Consider the following 20,465-nt stretch of genomic DNA (forward strand, 5'->3'; position numbering starts at 1 on the left):
GCTACAGTGCCCCCATACAACATGCGATAGTGAAATTTGTAATATGCTAAATGACTTTAGAAATAATCCAAATTATTAATGAGTTCAGAAAAGGAAAAGAAAATGAATGAAACAGAGACAGCCATTGTTAGTTGGAGAACAGCAGAGAGCTATTTAGGTTCTAAATGCTCTGGATATTTGTGACACTGAGGTGGGTTTGTGTGAATGATTTTTACTTCAAGTAGTGATTCGTGGTAAAGATTTTCTTCAAAGATCACATTACATAGTAGGAAATATTAAAATTTGGCAAGTTTTAACAAGGTAACATTTCCTCTCTTTTCCACATTATCAAATATGAGTTGGCGTAAGGGGGAAAAGAAGTGGAATGGATGTCCTCTGTGAGTTATGTCTTATTCTTCAAAAGCTTTTCATGAAAGTTGGATGGCTCCTCCCAAATTTCACATTGGATCCTTATGAGGGAAATTAACACAGGGAAAGTAAGTGGATTGATCTTCCATATTCACATCCTAACTCACAGGAAGGATTCTTGGAGCTCCAGCACCTTCTGGTCATGCATTTTTTTTTTCAGACTTGCACAAACCAGGACAAAGCTTTGCTACAACACCCTGTCTCCTTCAAGTCCACCACCTAACCAGATCGGAAAGACCTAGAGGAACCAAGGGCAAAGAGGGCTTTGTTTTCTATGCCTTATTTCTAGCAATGTAATTCGGACCATTGCTTCCCCATGAGCATTTTGTTTTTCTTTCTTCATTTTCCATCACATCATCAACTTATAAATCCACATATCTCTGACTTAATACATCAGGAGACATAGAAATATATCAATGAATAAATACTATATACAAATATATTAAAGAATGAATGACTTCCTTTCTCACCTCCAAGTCTCCTAGCCCCAACAATTTCATGATGCTTTCTTGTGAATTTACTGAGAGAATTTAACTTTCATTTTACTCCTTCTAAATATAGTTCCTGAATTCCACCCAATTCCACTTCCACTTTTCTTTGTAGTCTCTGACCCAACTCTGGGCAGTTAGAAATTGATACTTCTATGGAAGGATTTCATAAGGGTGCACAAAAACTAGTCCTAATCCTTCTTGTTTCCACTTCCAGCCTTGGAAATTACCTTCATGGCTCAGAGTGCAAACACATCACCAGGGTGATGATACATCACCAGGCTGATCCTTCCTTCTGTCCTGTGACCTCAGAGAGCAAGCTGTAGCTCAATGACCTGGGGGAACCACTCGGTGATGATGCAGTTTGTGTTCCTGGCCTACCCCTCCTGCCCAGAGCTGCGAGTCCTGTCCTTCCTGGGGGTCAGCATGGCTTATGCACTTATCATCACCGGGAATGTCCTCATTGTGGTGTCCATCCAGGCTGAAGCCCGCCTCCATGTGCCCATGTACTATTTCCTGGGCAGCCTCTCAGGGGTAGAAATGTGCTACACTGCTGTGGTGGTGCCCCACATCCTGGCCAACACCCTGCAGTCAGAGAAGACCATCACCCTCCTGGGCTGTGCCACTCAGATGGCCTTCTTCATTGCACTTGGCAGTGCAGACTGCTTCGTCTTGGCTGCCATGGCCTATGACAGATATGTCGCCATTTGTCACCCCTTGAAGTACCCTCTCATCATGACTCTGACTGTTTGTGTCCGCCTGGTGGTGGCATCTGTGGTCACCGGCTTGTTCCTGTCCTTACAACTGGTGGCCTTCATCTTCTCTCTGCCATTCTGCCAGGCTCGAGGTATTCAGCACTTCTTTTGTGATGTGCCACCCGTCATGCAACTGGTGTGTACCAACAGCCACTTCCATGAGCTGTCAGTGCTGGTGGCAGCCACACTGGCCATTGCCGTGCCTTTCTTCCTCATCACCACCTCCTACGCCTTCATAGCGGCCACTGTGCTCAAGATGCACTCTGCAGCTGGCCGCCACAGGGCCTTCTCCACCTGCTCCTCCCACCTCACTGTGGTGCTGCTGCAGTATGGCTGCTGTGCCTTCATGTACCTGCGCCCCCGCTCCAGCTACCACCAAGATCAGTTCATCTCACTCGTCTACACACTGGGCACCCCAATGCTCAACCCCCTCATCTACACACTGAGGAACAGCGAGATGAAAGGGGCCATTGGGAAAGTGCTTACCAGGAACTGTGGCTCCCTGAGAGTCTAGGAAAGGGGAGGGCACCGCCTATCAGACCAGGGTTCAGTTCCAGTGCATCAATATGCCTATATGGCTGGATTTCTCTCAGCTGATGTTCAAGGAAATTTTTTAAAAAGTATGAATTATATAAATACTGTTTATGTGTGCCACGAACCTTTAAAATATTTCTACCATTTGACTCAGTAAATACTCTTCTAGGAGAAAAGTATATCAAGGGAATTAATGTTAAGATATGCAAAGTGCAATGAGAGGGTGCAGCTAAAAGGAGAAGGCTCATTCCATAGGTTTTAGCCTTTTTAAGAAATGTAAGAATGAATTGTCTCCAGCAGTTGTGGGTAAGGAAACCAACAGGGACTTCCACACCAGCAATAGCAGGAAGTCATTATCACTCCTAGACCCAAAAGGCAAACTTAAGTCTCAATGTTATCAGACACCAGGGAGAGTTGATGCATGGGGGGAAAACCACCAGGAAGAACTGCGACTTTAGGGGGAAAAAAGCCACTATGGACAGAACTGTGGCCAGGAATGGAGAAAGCAGGGAGAGAAATACCACAACCTCTTTCTGCTCAAAATATTCTCTTGCTCCCGTCTTCCATTGGCCCAAACCCATCTGAAGCAAGAGGGTCAAAGATATGGGTGACTCTGTGCACAGGTACCAGGCTCTTGGGGCACAGGAAAAGGCATAGGAGGCCCTTCTGAGTTAGAGACCAACCGAGAACAAGGAGAACAAAATTGCTTCTTATAGTAATCAATGCAAAAATGAAATAAGTTAACAATTCAATCTCTTCATAATAAAGAATTGATTAAACAATTTCTGCAAGAATAAATATGGGCTTAGCCTTATATTTATGTTTTTAAATACTAGTTATTAGGAATAATTAAAGTTCTTGCCGTGTTCCAGAAATATAGATTACATATAACACACAAGCTTGAGAAGAGTCGATAAGGTTGTTAGCTAGTGGTAAGGTAATGTTTCTGTCTCATTGTGTTTTCAATGACTGACAAAACAGGGCTAAAATCCACAACTATGATTCTGCATTTGTCAATGCCCCCCTTGGTTTTGTCCATTTTTTTCTTTCCTGTATGTTGAAGCTCCATTATTAGATTAAAAAACATATTCAACATTGCTATATCGTGCTGATTTTTTGACCATTTTTGTCATTAAGGAGTGTTCTTTTTTATTGTAAGTCCAGAATTCTACTTTTCATAATGTTAGTACTCATATTATCTTTTCTATGAGTAGTATTTACATGAAGGTTGTTGTTTTTCTTTGATTACTACCTGTTTCCTCATACATAAGATGCCTCTTGTAAAGAGCATTCTCAGAAAATTAAGGGCTATGTGTTCCCTCTCTCTCATATGTAGAAGCTAGACAGAAAAATATATTTTCAAGGTATATCACTAAAATAGATAGGAGAGACCAGACTAGGGGCAGAGAAGAAGGGAGGGAAAAGGGAGGTCCCGGGGAATAAAACTGATGAAATTATGTTATAAACATGTGCACATATGTCACAATGAATCCCACTATTATGCGTAATTATAACACACCAATAAAAAAGAAAAATATATATTTAGTCCCTCATTTTAATTCAGTATTTCTGGGGTTATACACCAGAAACGCTGAATCAAAATTAAATTATATTTGTATATATTTCTATGTGTTGCTTATTGATCCCTTCTTTGCCCTTTGATTTCTCCTTTCCATCTTCTTTCTCAATTTTTAAACTATTGTTATCTCCTCCGTCAACTTTCTAGTTATATCTTCCTAATTATATTTTGTGATTGCATGCTTATCACAACCTACCATGAAATCTTAGGATGCCAATTCAATAAATACGATGGAAACTTTCAAAAGTATGATGCCATTTTCTGTCCTTCCATGTTTCTGCTGTTATCGTACTAATTTTAAATAAATTCCATCATAGATTATCATTGTTTTTAATGGTTAATCATTCTTAAAAAAAATTTTTTTAAGTAACCTATATCTTAAAACTTTGATTGTAAGGAAAGTTGACTAGGTATAGGTACAAAAATTCCCTTTTCTTTCACTCTTTTCAAAGACGACATTCCATCATCTTCTGGTTCCCATTGTTTCTGATGAGAAATCACTTTTTTTTCCCCTATGTGAATGTAACACTTTACGCTTCTCTTTGGTTTCTAGCCATATTATATAATGCACCTAATAAAGAGGAGGTTTGTTGTATTTAATTACATATTTCAAATGTTAAATGTGTTCACCTTACCCCAATATCTTGAAAAATTCATTCCATTAGAGCATCAATGAGAGTCCCAAATCTCATCTAAATATCATCAGCTAAGTGTCCCTAATCTCATCATCTAAACCATGTCAATTGGGGTCTAGGTGAGACTCTGAATATGAATTATCCTAGGACAAAATTCTTCTCCATCTGTAGACTTGGAAACTATAAAATAAGGTAATGTGATGCTGAGACAGACATAGGAAAATGGTAACAGATATTCCTATTCCAAGGAATTTAGAATTTTTAAAAATGCTCCAAAAGATCTTTGATACCCAAAGATATCAAACAGCATAGATCATTTCAAGTTTTCAAGACCTGCGAATGATCCTGTGTGGCTCCTATCTCTACCACCTGGACCTGAAGCTCTCTGCCTTCTGGACCCAAGATTTTCTCAGTAGTCCACGAAGTCACTCTCTAGGTCCCTGGATCTGTCTCTTAGCTCATCTTTCCTTTTCCATGGAGGGTGGTATGTTTTCATCTGAGTAATTTTATCAGCCTCTTTCTTATTTGTATAATTTAGGGAGTCTAACAGCTTTTCTTAATTTCTTTTTTTTTCTCTCTCCCTTTCAATACAAGCTATCAAGTTTTCTGCTCACATTACTTACTCATAAGTGTTTCCATGTATGTTATAGATATTTACTCCATTATTGGGAGGGGTGTCCTCCATATAGATTTCCTGGACTATTCCATCTCTATTCCTGGAATTTGCTGAGGTGGTTGTGGGAATCCATTATTTAATGTACCTAATGCCTTCAAGAACCTTCTGTGAGATTGAAAAACCTGATCTGTTGATCCTTCCAAAACACTTGAGGTAAAAGATTTTCCAGCCACATCCTTGACTTTCTCTCCATAGCACACTTTCCTGACAGTGTGTCTCCTAATTTTAATATCTCTTGCTATCCAAACAGACTAGGAATCTCCTAATTCCTTTGGCTCAAAAGAACTTGAACCATGATGTCCTGGGTAAAGCTGGTTAGTTGGTGACTCTACCTCATAATGTGACCCCTTTGCATACCAGGCTAATATTGGGGAGTCACATGTTAGCCCCTAATTTGTGCATCTTTGGTCTTGGTTTATACTCTCTTTATTTCAGAAAATTCTCCAACCAAGCTTTATTCTCTGAAAGGGATAAAAGTGACTCCCATGCTTTTTATAAGTTATACTCTATTAACAGTTTTCATTCACTTATATCCTACTAACAGTTGGAGATCTTGTCAGCTTTTCAGGGCTTTTAAGAATATGATTTTTAACCTTTCAAATATTCTCTGTCACCCAGAATTTTATTTATATTTTTATTTTTGGATTTTTTATTTGTTCTAATTAGTTATGCATGATAGGAGAATATATTCTGATATATATGTATGGAGCATAACTTCTCATTCTTCTGGTTGTACATGATGTAGGATAGTAATGCCCAATTCATTCAACTATCTTTCCTATTCCCATTCCACCCCCTTTCCACTTATTCCCCTTTATCTAATCCAAAGTATTTCTATTCTTTCCTAACCCCTACTTATTATGAATTACCATGTGCCGATTAGAGAAAATATTTGGCCTTTGGATTTTGGGGATTGGCTTATTTCACTTAGCATGATAGCCACCATTTACTGGAAAATGCCATAATTTTGTTTTTCTTTATGACTGAGTAATATTTCACTGTGCATATTACCACATTTTCTTTATCCATTCATCTGTTGAAGGGCACCTGGGTTGGTTCATTAGTTTATCCATTGTGAATTGAGCTACTATAAACATTGATGTGGCTGTGTCACTGCAGTGTGCTGATTTTAAGTCCTTTGGGTATAAATGGAGGAGTGGGATAACTGGGTCAAATTGTGGTTCCATTCCAAATTTTTTGAGGAATCTCCATAACTGCTTTTCATAATGGTTGCAACAATTTGCATTCTTACCAGCAATGTACAGTGTACCTTTTTCCCTACATCCTCACAAACACTTAATATTGCTTATATTCTTGATAATTGCCATTCTGACTGGAATGAGAGGAAATCTTAGAGTGGTTTTGATTTGAATTTCTCTAACTGCTAGAGATGTTGAACATTTTTTCATATATTTATTGACTGATCACATTTCTTCTGTGAATTGTCTGTTCAATTCCTTAGCACATTTATTAATTGGGTTATTTGGGTTTCGTGTGTGTGTGTGTGTGTGTGTGTGTGTAAGTTTTTTGAGTTCTTTGTATATCCTAGAGATTAATGCTGTATCTGAGGTGCAGGTGGCAAACATTTTCTCCCATTCTGTAGGCTCTCTCTTCACATTTTTTATTGTTTCCTTTGCTGTGAAGAAGATATTAAGTTTGGTTCCATCCCATTTATTGATTCTTGATTTTACTTATTGGTGCTTTAGGAGTCTTGTTAAGGAAGTTAGTTCCTAAGCCGACATGATGTAGATTTGGGCCTATTTTTTCTTCTATTAAGTGCAGGGTCTCTGTTCTAATGCCTAAGTGCTTGACCCACTTTGAGTTGAGTTTTGTCACCCAGCATTTTAAATGGTACTTAGCTTCTTAGATACATACATCCATTTATCAATGGCATTCTAAAAGCAACAATCCATTATTGGTTGTATCATTAAATAAGTGGTTGTCATGAAGTTTACAGATAAGCAATAAAAAAGCTTTTCAGGATAGCATGGGCACTTGGAGTCAGCTTTCCTGGGTTCATATCCTGCCGCTGCCTCCTTATATCTGTGTGACAAAAGAAATTCACATAAACTCTTTGTGATTCAATTTGATTGGTGATCAATTGGAGATGACAATACACATGTTTGCTAGAGCCAACTAAAGGTTAGATAATACATGTCTCCTATTAAACCCTGCAAACATGAAATGCTAATATTATTGCTACTGTTATTACAATTTACTGCATGAGAAGGAAAAGAAAAGAAGACAATTGGAGAGTGTCTTCTATGGAGGTGAGGTTATGAAAGTTTCTTCCAAACATTTCTTGGCTTCTATAAATCTGTTCCCTTAGAAATTTCTGCTGAGCTCTTCAAATAGATTTTAGTTGTTTAGGTGCAACAATGAAAAGGTAAACTTAACTGGGAGAATACCTTTCCTCTGATATTTGCCAAAAATGTAAATGCCTTGAGGTAGGAGAACAGTGTTTCATACTAAAATATTTTAGTAAGAATGAATAGAATTATATTAAAAGAACTATGCCTCATGTTACTCCAAAGCCACATTGAAATGATTTACAAAATATGTTATTTAAAGAAACATAGTTATGGCTAAAAACATTTTAAACTATATTAAGTTGTTCGTACACATGAAACAGCAAAGATCTGTTATCTGTTAGCAAAGATTGAGACTGAGACTTGCTGGCAAATTGGGACATACATGCCAGTGACCTAAAGTGACACGTATATTAGTAAATTGTTATCAAAAATCAAAATTTTCCAAAATTTAGTGGTTTAAAACTGCAAGTAATTAGGAGAGGGGAAGATGGCAATGAGTCTAAGCCCCTCCCTAGCACAGAACAGAAACAGTGAGAGACCAGAGAGGAGCTCATCAGAGGATATACTCTAAAACATGACAGTGGACAGTCTGAGACTTGGAGGCACTCAGAAACTGGTTACTGGAACAGAACATCCAGCCAACCTCCCATGCTCAGTGACCTGCATCAAACAGAGCAACTTCCAGTTGATCACTTTCACTAATCTCTCATGAACATAGGCTGACCAAGAGAGTCCAGTAACTAATAGAAGTCCTAGGAACCAGCAATGTAGCAGAGGCACCTGTGTCCCAGTGGCACCAAGAGATCCACAGTGGCCTGCAGATGGAGGTGGGTCAGCTGATAACCCCCGCTAAAGGTTGGAAGACCACCATGATATGCAAGAGCAGGAGAAGTGGCTCTCATGCCATAACAGCACCCGAGGGCCCTTAGAAGGCTAACACACAAAGACCTCGCAACCACTGACAACCACCAAGTATCCATACATGGGTCACTGACAGCAGTCCCCAATAGTGACTGGAAGCTCAAGAGCTCAATGATTCACAGGAGCCAGGGAATTCCCTATGCCCAGTGCCCCGAGCACAACAGAAGTGGCTCACAGATGCCATCAGCCACTGAGCACCCACAGACAAGGCCTGCAGTCCTGCTGACAATGAGTACCAGCAACTGTAGCAGAAGCAGCAGGAATCACAGCAATAGGAAACAGACTCTCCTATGCCCCAGCAGTGCCTCACATCTCTTGGAGGATCTGAAGACACAGGTTCAACATCTATCTACTAGTAATCACAAAATATTTTACATGCAGGCTCGTGAATGGTTTTTCCCAAGGGCATCCAGAAACCAGCCTGAAACCCAGCAGCTTGCAGAGTCTCTCCCACATTGGCAGAAAAATGTTCCACACAGAGGGGACCTACAGAGCCCCACCCCACAGATTTCAGTCACAGACCAGTGTGCCCAGACATAGATCCACCAACTCCTGCCTCCCACCAGGGACAACAGTCCTAAACCCCAATGGGCCATCCAGAACCATCACAGATGAACCACCCCACCTCTGCCTTAGAGCACCATACCTCACACACCCCAAAATCCATGCAGGTGAGACCACATCAGATTTGACATCTGTGGATGCAGAAAGCGTTTCTACAGAAGAGCACACAAGACTGGATCCCCAACCAGACAGAAAAATCTGGTTGCTAAGGCAAGGAGAAATAGGGGTTTTCTCCTCTGGCCTGCCAGGAAATTAGTAGGTACCCAGAAACACCAAAGAAGCGGAGACCTACTAGAAATGTATTAGAAGTGTGCTGGTGAGATCCACTATATCCAAACACAGAAAAACTTAGAGAAAAATTCGTAGATCCATTGGCATTTACTGAAGCTCCTAAATCCTGATAAAATTTAAATCATGGAGTCCCAAAAGAAATCTCTCCAACCCAAAGAATTCAGTCTAATGACAATTTTGATCTCACAGATATTACTTTCTTGATTGAATCAATGGGTTTCCCCTTTTTATTTGATATTGTCTTCCTCAATCCAATTTGATCTGTTTTTAATGTATTAAAGCATGAGTTGAAATTATTCTGTCATTTTTTTTCCTCCTTGCTCATGTTTATTGCTTCTCTTTTGTCTATTTTTCTTTTTGCATTACTTGCTCCTATCTCTATTGCTTTTTGCTTTTTAATTTGTTTCCTTTCATTCTTTTTTCTAGTTCTTTTTTTTCTTTTGTTTTTCTATCCTTTTTTATCTTTCCCCTTTTCAAACACTATATAGTAGTCTTACTTTCTTCATACCTGATTTGTCAACCTATGGAACAAGATTTCTCTTTTTCTTGTCGAATTCAGGGACTTCTGAAGAACATTTTAAATAAGAGTTTTAAAGGTTGATTACATTATGACACTATCTTGAAGTGGTCACAGTTATAAGGGGTTAGTATCTCCTTTTAAAACAGTGCTGTTGACTGGACATAGCAGCAGGTTCACATTGAGCAGGATTATCGACACTTAGGTATTTTCCTAGCCTGGGGCACTTGGTAAACAAATAGTAGCTCACTAAAAAGTTACTTGTACAACAATAGAAGGTAATCATCCCAACAGCTGCAAGGAAATGAGACTCCCCCAACAGTTCGCAAAACTTCAACAAGTGACCAAATAGACACTACAGAGGGGGAATCCTGACAAAGAATTTTAAAAGTTGATAGTTATGATCAATTAATTTACAGAATATCTAAGAAATGAAGAAGGAAAATATAAAACATGAAACAGCATTTCAACAAAAAAGATAGATATTCTGAAAAAAATACAAATTCTGGAAATAAATTACTCAAAAATCCATTTTAAAATTCAGTTGAAAACATTGCCAATAGATTAGACAACATAGGAGATTTTCAGGCCACAAAAATAAGATGTATAACCCTGAAAATATAGTCATCAATAAAGAAAAGACAATAAGAAACAATGACCAGAATACTCAGGAAATATGGAAGAGAACAATTTGAGGAACTTTAACATCAAAAAGGGTACTGAGATATAGCCTAAGATATGAAGACATATGCTTTTCAGTAAAAATAATAGAGAATTTTCCAAACCATGAGTATGAGATGGAAATCCAAATAAAGAATGCATTCACATCCCCAAATGAACAAGAACAAAAAAGATTCAATCCACAATATATTATAAATAAAATGTCTAAAATACAGAAGAAAGACAGAATTTTTAAATCCTCAAGTGGAAAAATGAAAGGTCACATTTAGAGATATGTCAATAAGAATTAGGTCTAATTTATAACCATAGACTCTAAAAGCCAGGAGAGCATAAAATAATATTAAACAAGCTCTGAATGAAAATAATTAGTAGCCAAGATTGCTATATATTCAGCAAAGCTGTCTTTTAAAATTTAAGAAGAAAAACTTTCCTAGATAAGAATAAACTAAAAGAATTTGTGATTTCTAAGCCAGAAATAAAGGAAATACTTGAAGAAATATTACATGCAGAATAATTTTTAAAAATACTCCAGAGCTAGTGTTTGGATAAATGTAATTGGAAGCAGAGCAAAGTGAAGGAGATTAGGACTGAATTAAACATTTGGTAAAGGGAACAATCCAACAAGAAAATATAACAATTGTAAGTATGTACACACTAAATGTCAGTGCACCTGCTTACATAAAGTGAATTTTACTCTACAGAAAGATTACAATAGTGCTCAATATAATAATACTGTAAGATTTCAACTCTCTATCTCACCAATAGGTATGTTATAGAGACATAAATTAAAGATTCTTCAGACATACAAAATATAATTAATCAAAAAGAAAACTAACAGAAATTTACAGATTTCATCAATCACCAAATAAATTCACTCTTTCTCTGAGGTTTAGGAAACTTCTACAAAACAGACTGCATTTTTAGGACATAACACAATTCTGAGCAAATACAAAATATCCGATACGATTCCATGCACCATATCAGATCATAATGAAATAAACTTAGAAATCAACAATAAGAAAAAACAGAAGCGATATTAACACATTAAATTCAAATAACACAAATTTGAGCAATAAATGTGTCAGGAACAAATTAGTTCTAAAAACAGTAGAATACAGAAAAAATAAAGATTAGAACCAAAATTAATAGAGAAATAGAGAATAAAAAGAATCAATTGTGATAGTGAGCTGGTTCTTTGAAAAGATAAAAATGTTGATAAACCTTTAACCAAACTAACCAAAAGAAAAACAGAGAAGGCCCAAACCAACAAAATTAGAGATGAAAAAGGAGATATCATCACAGACATTTCTAAAATCCAGATGCCCTTTTGTGACAATTTTGAAAACTATATTTCAAAAAATTGGGATATCTAGAAGATATTGGCAAATTTCTACACATATGACCTATCAAAATTGAACCAAGAGGACATATGCTGTGGTTTGGATGTGAGGTATCCCCCAAAAGCTCATGAGTAAGACAATGCAAGAAGGGTTGGAGGAGAAGTGATTGGGTTGTAAAAGCCTTAACCCAATCAGTGAATTAACCACCTGATAGGCCTGAGTAGTAATTGAAGGCAGATAGGGTGTGGCTGGAGGAGTTGGGGAATTGGGGATGTGATTTAGGGTATATATTTGTATTTGGCAAGTGGAGATATCTCTCTCTGCTACCGATCATCATGTGAGCTGCTTCCCTCTGCCACTCTCTTTCACCATGATGTTCTGCCTCACCTGGAACCCTAGGGAATGAAGCCAGCCTTCTATGGACTGAGACCTCTGAAACCATGAGCCCCCAAATAAACTTTTTTTTTCATGTAGTTGTGCTGATCTGGTCTTTTAGTCGCAGCAGTGAAAACACTGAGTAAAAAACATAGGAAACCTAAGCAAACCAATAACAAGCAATAAGGTTGAAGGGGTAATAAAAGGGTTTCCAAAAAGGAAGAGCCCAGCACCAGATATATTCTCATCTGAATTCTAACAGACCTTTAAAAAAAGAACTAATGCCAATTTTCCTTAATTTTTTCCATGAAATAGAAAGGAAGAAACACTTCCAAATTTATTTTATGAAAACAATATTATTCTGACATCAAAACAAGGTAAGGATGCATCAAGGAAAGGAAATTTAAAGACCAACATATCTGATAAACACATAAGCTAAAATTCTTAGTAAAAAAAGTAGCAATCTGCCTTCAAACACAAAGAAGGTTGTGCACCTTGACCAAGGAATGCAAGATTGGTTCAACATGCACAAATCAAAAAAAATGTAATTCATCCCATAAACAGAACAAAGGACAAAACCATATGATATTAAGATGTGCAGAAAATGCTGTCCACAAAATTTGGCAAAATTCATGTTTAACACACTAAAGAAACGAGAGATAGAAGGAATTTAACTCAAAAAAAAGCAAAGGCTGTATGTGGCAAACACAAAGCCAAAATAACATTGAATGGAGAAAAACAAAGTATTTCCTCTAAAATCAGGCACAGAATGAGTATGTGCACTCTCACTACTTCTATTCAATATAGTACTTGAAACTAGCCAGAGATATTAGGCAAGAGAAGGACATTACAATGATAAGAATATACAGAAAGAAGTTGACTTATTTCTGTTTGCAGATAATATGGTTATAGACTCACTAGACCCAAAAATTTCCATGAGAAGACTTTTATAAATGATTTAAAAACCAGCAAAGTAGCAGGAAACAAGAACAATATTCAGATATCAATAGTTTTTCTACATAACAATAATGAACATGATGAGAAAGAAATAAGGACAACAAAGTTATTCCCCACAGCCCACCAAAAATATAAAACCTAGGAATAAATCTAACCAAGAAAGAGAAAGACCTGAACAATGAAAATTATAGAGTATTGAAGAAAGAAATTGAAGAAGACATTAAAAGATGGGAAGACATCTCCCATCTTTTTGAATAAGTGGAATTAATATTATTAAAGTGATCATTTCACCAAAAACAATCTAAAGATTCAATGCAATCTCCAATCAAAATATCAATGAAATTTTTCACATTATTTTAAAATAGTCCTAAAATTCATATGGAAAAATAAAAGACCCAGAATAGCTAAAGCAATTTTTTTCTTTTTTTTTTACCATCCAAGGTTTTTTTTAATTGATTTTTTTAAAATGACAGAAGAATGCATTACAATTCTTATTATACATATACAGCAAAATTTTTCATATCTCTGGTGGTATACAAAGTATATTCACACCAATTCGTGTCTTCATACACGTACTTTGGATAAAAATGTCCATCACATTCGACCATCCTTGCTAACCCCCGCACCCTCTCTTCCCTCCCACCCCTCTGCCCTATCTAGTGTTTGTCTATTCCTCCCATGCTCCCCTTCCCTACCCCACCATGAATCAGCCTTCTTATATCAGAGAAAACATTTGGCATTTGTTTTTTTGGTATTGGCTAACTTCACTTAGCATTATTTTCTCCAATGCCATCCATTTGCCTACAAATGCCATAATTTTATTCTCTTTTATTGCTGAGTAATATTTCATTGTGTAGATATGCCACATTTTTTTATCCATTCATCTACTGAAGGGCATCTAGGTTGGTTCCACAGTTTAGCTATTGTGAATTGTGCTGCTATAAACATTGATGTGGCTGTGTCCCTGTAATGCTGATTTTAAGTCCTTTGGGTATAGAATGAGAAGAGGAATAGCTGGATCAAATGGTGGTTCCATTCCCAGATTTCAAAGGAATCTCCATACTGCTTTCTATATTGGATGCACCAATTTGCAGTCCCACCAGCAATGTATCAGAGTACCTTTTTCCCCACATCCTCGCCAACACTTATTGTTGTTTGTATTCATAATGGCTGCCATTCTGACTGGAGTGAGATGATATCTTAGAGTGGTTTCGATTTGCATTTCTCTAATTGCTAGAGATGATGAACATTTTTTTCATATATTTGTTGATTGATTGTATATCCTCTTCTGAGAAGTGTTTGTTCAGGTCCTTTACCCAAAGCAATTCTGAGCAATAAGAATAAGGCTGGAGTATCACACACAATACCCAATCTCAAATTATACTACAGAGCTATAGTAATAAAAACAGCATGGTATTGGCATAAAATTGGCATAAAGGATAATGAAATAGAATAGAAAGCACAGAGACAAACCCACAAAAAAATAGTCATCTCATCCTTGACAAGGTTGCCAAAGACATACATTGAAAAAAAAAAGGTAGCTTTTTAAAAAAATAGTGCTAGGAAAAAAGAATATTCTTCTATAAAAGAATGACACTAGATTCCAATCTATAACAATGCACAGAAGTCTACTCAAATTGGATCAAATACCCAGGAATTAGATTGGAAACTATGCAACTGCCAAGAGAAAACGAAGGGTCAACACTTTAACATACAAGTATGGGCATTGACTTCCTCAATAAGACTCCTAATAAAAATAAAATAAAGTCAAGGATTATTATATAGGATGGCATTAAATTAAAATGCTTCCATACGTTGAAGGAGATAATTGAGAGCAAGAAGAGACAGCCCACAGAAAAATCTTTGCTAGTTATTCTTCTGACAGAGAATTAACATTCAGAATATACAAGGAACAAAAAAATTAATACCAGAAATTTTTTTAAATTAATCCAATCAACAAATAAGAAAGTGAACTAAACAGATTTTCTCAAAAAAAAGAAATGCAAATAGTCAAGAAATATATGAAAAAATGTTCAACATTCTTAGTAATCAGAGAAATTCAAATCAAAACTAAAGATTTCATCTCACTCCAGTTAAAATGGCAACCATCAAGAATAAGTGTTATGATTTGGGGAGAAAGGTATATTTACACATTGTTTCTGGGAATGCAAATTAGTACAGACACTATGCAAATTAGTATTCCTCAATAGACGAGGAACGGAATCACCTTATGACATGTTGCCTGGTATTTATTCAAAAGAACTAAAATCAGCATACTATAATGATATATGCATGCCAATGTTTACAGCAGTGTGATTCATGAGAGCAAAATTATGTAACCAGCCTGGGTGTCCTTCAACAGATGAGTGGATAAAGAAAGTGTGGTACATACACACAATGGAGTTTTATATAAAAATAAAACTATGATGATTTAATAAAATTTTGTCACTTTTGTGAGTAAATGTATTAAAGCGAGGAACATTGTGCTAAGTGAAATAAGAGTCAGAAAGTCAAACATAAAATGTTTTCTCTTATATGCAGAAGCTAGAGGGGAAAAAAAGAAAAAATGTGGAGATCTCATGAAAATAGAAGGAAGAAGAAGAAATGGAAGCAAATAGAAGATGATAGGGAGGCAGGAGAAGAGGAATGTGCAAGATACTTGGGAATGAAATCATCCAACCATGCTATTTACCTGCATCACAATGAATCCAACTTTTAGGAATAATTATAATGCACCAACACAAAAATAAACAGAAGGGAGGCCAGTCAAGAAGTTGAAGGACATCAGGTAGAGGGAGAAAGAAGAAAAGAAGCTGAGAAAATAAATGGAGCAGACTTATTGCAATAAAACTTGCAAAGAAAAAAAAGAAATGGAGCAAACTATGTGATATGTATATACAAGTATGTCACAATGAGCTCCACCATTAGTTATAATTATGATGCACTAATGAAAACACATTAAAATGTTTAAAAGACTTAGCTCTTTTAATAACTCTAATGCTTGACATGTACCAAAATAATAGTTTACTTCCGACCTCTTCCACCCTCTCTTTCCTCCTTTTTTGGCATTGATATATGCTGCAGAAGTCTTTGAACATATCAGTCTTTTCAGCCCTGCTAATTTTTGAAATCTGATTGTCCTACCAACACACACACACACAAAAAAAACTATATTAATCACTCTAATAGGAATTCCCTTCAACAAATAGAACATTATATATATATATATATATATATATATATATATATATATATATATTTATACACAGTCACATAAACATTTAAATACTATTGACCAATCATCACTTTTTCAAAGGAATAAATCCAATTGCTAAGACCTATGGGAGTCTCTCTGCTCTATGGAAACTTAACAGAAGATACCCTGGAAAAGGTAAAATATTTGGTGTATATTGATTGAGGAACTATTTATCACATGGCACTATGCTGGGCCCCAGGGATGGTAGGCAATATATAAATGTAGTCTCCATTTCCCAGAACAGTAATAATTTTATACTGGGGTAAGCCGAGCTATGATGATTGGGTGGGAGTGATCTCTCTGAAACAAGAGGCACAATTCATCACAGTCTATATATGTCATATGTCTCAGGAAATTATTTCAGGCACAGAGAATGTTCCTACAGGTTGTGATACAGGTCATTATTTAGATAACCATACTCCAGAAATTTCATACATCAGAAGGTCCCAAGTGAACAGACTGTTCTAGGTTGGACTCATTATCTGGTAACAGGGGAGGAGGTTCATAACCTCTCTACCACCTTCTTCTGGGAGATGGAATTCATGAGACAAGATCCTAGATGACACAGCAATTTACTCCTTCTGGCTTTTGGTTGGGAGTGTACATGAACTCATTTCCACTGGGGAGTCTCTCCAGGATAATTTTCCTTCCTTCTTGATCCACCAGAGCACAAAGATGGCATGCTAGGGCCTGTCTTCTATGATCATAACTGAGAAACCTGGTTCAGCAGATCCCTCTCTCTTCTCACCTTAAAGGTAAAAGAAAGTCTTTTTCTGTCTCCTAGATTTTAAAACCTGAAATTCACTGGGAAGCCCAAATATTCTGACTAAAATGTTGATAGCTGATTTTCAAGAAATGTTGTGGAGTTGAATGATGTAAATATGGATGAGTAATGTAAATTTGGGTAAAACTAAAATGTTTATAAAGGCCCTGGACTCATACAGTACTTCAAATAATCCTCCACCAGGAAGCAGATAATATTAATGAAGCAGATATTATTAATATCAAACCTATAACAGACATAAGGAAAGGAGACAAGAAAACATGTATTATGCAACTTAATAGGCTTCATACATCAAACCAAGTGTTCTAAATACTTTATCTCCTTTAATATCACCACAGCACCATTAGGTAAGTGTTATTATTCACATCTTTTAAACATGAGGAAACAGAAATTAACGTGAGATGATTGGCCCAGGGGATTATGCTATTAATAGTAGGCTGAGCATGCAGCTTGGGCTTATTTAATGCCAAATCCACTATTTCCCTTTTTCACATAAAACCAACTAGATAATTGCTGCACAGTTTCAGCCTACACTGTCTGGATTTCCAACATGAAATCAGAGACAGAGACCATCCCTCTCATTACAGTCTTGCCCACTGGGGCTGGGCTACCCAGAGAGGGAAGAAGGAAAACTACAGTGTAAATGGAGATCTCCTAGATGCGCTGAGATCCATGGAGATCTCTGGGCATGATGCTGAGTGCCCTTCTCTCACTTCTGTCCTGCACATCATGCTCACAAACAACATGGAATTATAAGTTGATGACATGTTGATATAACTTTCATGCTCTTGGAATCATTGGCTCCACTATTTCATCTCTCCAAACTGTTTAAATGTGATCTGTCCCATGTGCACAATTTAAGGAAGATATTTAAAATGAGACCTTTTCCAGAGCTTTAATTATGACATAAATCAACACCATGCCATAAGAAATAGTAAAAGGAAATTAGAAAGACAGTGCAGGGCTTCAGGTTAAGAGCTCTGTAGTCCATGCAGGGTTCAATGCAGAAATGGCGACAGTGTTTAGAACACATTGAATATGTAGAAATTGCTAGCAGGAGGATTCAGTTGATGACAGGAAGGATCTGTGAAAGAATTGTGTCTTCCAACACTGATGGAAGGAAGCCAGGACACGGAAGGTGGTTTTGTTTGTTTGTTGTTGCTATTTTGGTACCTGGAATTGAACCCAAGAGTGTTTCACCACTGAGTCACATCCACAGTCATTTTTTTTTATACTTCATTTAGAAACTGGGTCTCACTGTGTTGCTTAGGACCTCACTAGGTTGCTAAGACTGGCTTTGAACTTGCAATCTTCCTGCCTCAGCCTCCCAAGCTGCTGGTTTTCAAGTATGAACCACCATGCATGGCCATTGATACTGTCATGGAGTCAACTATATAGTAGGGAATGATGGCTATCTTTTATTAAGTTGTTAATACTATGGATGAGGCATTGTGATACACAACTGATGTTATCATCTTGTTTGCATTCACAATGCTTTGAAATAAGTATAAATATTAACTTCATTTTTTATTTTAAAATTTAAAAATCCCAAAATTCAGAGCAATTATCTATGGCCTTGCATCATGGATCCTGGAGATGTAATTATTCAAAACAAATCATCTAATTTCAGAGATTTCTTTGCACTGATATGGTCCCCCTACACAACTGTGGCAAAATGTGTAATATGTAAGTGACATGAGAAATAATCTAATGTATTATTGAATTTGGAAAAGGAAAGGAGATGAATGAAAGAGACACCTATCTTTACCTTGGAGAACAGAGAGCTAGTCAGATTCCAGATGTTTTAGATATTTCTGACACTAGTCCCCATGCTTGTGACACTGACTTGGGTTTATATGAATGATTTCTATTGCAACTAGTAATTCAGGATCGAGATTTTTTTTTCAAAAACACATTGAATAACAAAAAATATTAAAATTTGGCAGTTGAAACAATAGTTATTTAGTTCTGCTCTCGTCCACTTTTCTTCATATTCTCTCACATAATTGGACCCAGCTATGGGCAGTTAGAAATTGAAGTGCAGATACTTCTATGGAAGGATTTCATAAGAGTGTGCAAAAACCAAGAACTAGTCCTGATCCTCCTTGTTTTCACTTCCAGCCTTGGAAATTACCTTCATGGCTCAGAGTGCAAACACATCACCAGGGTGATGATACATCATCAGTCTGATCCTTCCTTCTGTCCTGTGACCTCAGAGAGCAAGCTGTAGCTCAATGACCTGGGGGAACCACTCGGTGATGATGCAGTTTGTGTTCCTGACCTACCCCTCCTGCCCAGAGCTGCGAGTCCTGTCCTTCCTGGGGGTCAGCATGGCTTATGCACTTATCATCACCGGGAATGTCCTCATTGTGGTGTCCATCCAGGCTGAAGCCCGCCTCCATGTGCCCATGTACTATTTCCTGGGCAGCCTCTCAGGGGTAGAAATGTGCTACACTGCTGTGGTGGTGCCCCACATCCTGGCCAACACCCTGCAGTCAGAGAAGACCATCACCCTTCTGGGCTGCGCCACTCAGATGGCCTTCTTCATTGCACTTGGCAGTGCAGACTGCTTCGTCTTGGCTGCCATGGCCTATGACAGATATGTCGCCATTTGTCACCCCTTGCAGTACCCTCTCATCATGACTCTGACTGTGTCCGCCTGGTGGTGGCATCTGTGGTCACCGGCTTGTTCCTGTCCTTACAACTGGTGGCCTTCATCTTCTCTCTGCCATTCTGCCAGGCTCGAGGTATTCAGCACTTCTTTTGTGATGTGCCACCCGTCATGCAACTGGTGTGTACCAACAGCCACTTCCATGAGCTGTCAGTGCTAAGTGGCAGCCACACTGGCCATTGCCGTGCCTTTCTTCCTCATCGCCACCTCCTACGCCTTCATAGCGGCCACTGTGCTCAAGATGCACTCTGCAGCTGGCCGCCACAGGGCCTTCTCCACCTGCTCCTCCCACCTCACTGTGGTGCTGCTGCAGTATGGCTGCTGTGCCTTCATGTACCTGCGCCCCCGCTCCAGCTACCACCCCCAGCAAGATCCATTCATCTCTCTCGTCTACACACTGGGCACCCCAATGCTCAACCCCCTCATCTACACACTGAGGAACAGCGAGATGAAAGGGGCCATTGGGAAAGTGCTTAACAGGAACTGTGGCTCCCTGAGAGTCTAGGAAAGGGGAGGGCACCGCCTATCAGACCAGGGTTCAGTTCCAGTGCATCAATATGCCTATATGGCTGGATTTCTCTCAGCTGATGTTCAAGGAAATTTTTTAAAATTCATAAAATTATATAAAAACTATTTATATAACACAAAACTAAGTGCCAGAGACCTTTAAAATATTTCTACCATTTGACTCAACAATTGCTCTTCTAGTAAAGAAATAAAG

At 37.8% G+C, this 20,465-nt stretch overlaps 1 protein-coding gene and 1 pseudogene across 1 annotated transcript; both read left to right on the top strand.

Moving 5' to 3' along the window:
- Positions 1 to 1,226: 1,226 nt before the first annotated feature.
- On the top strand, positions 1,227 to 2,165 carry LOC114099809 (olfactory receptor 10W1-like). Its single transcript, XM_027944323.2, has one exon. It carries the CDS (start codon positions 1,227 to 1,229, stop codon positions 2,163 to 2,165), a length of 939 nt encoding a protein of 312 aa, XP_027800124.2.
- Positions 2,166 to 19,307: 17,142 nt separating this feature from the next.
- Positions 19,308 to 20,249, top strand: LOC114099658 (olfactory receptor 10W1-like; annotated as a pseudogene).
- The last annotated feature ends 216 nt before the right edge of the window (positions 20,250 to 20,465 follow it).

This window comes from Marmota flaviventris, chromosome 9, assembly GCF_047511675.1.
Source record: "Marmota flaviventris isolate mMarFla1 chromosome 9, mMarFla1.hap1, whole genome shotgun sequence".
Classification (NCBI taxonomy): Eukaryota; Metazoa; Chordata; class Mammalia; order Rodentia; family Sciuridae; genus Marmota; species Marmota flaviventris.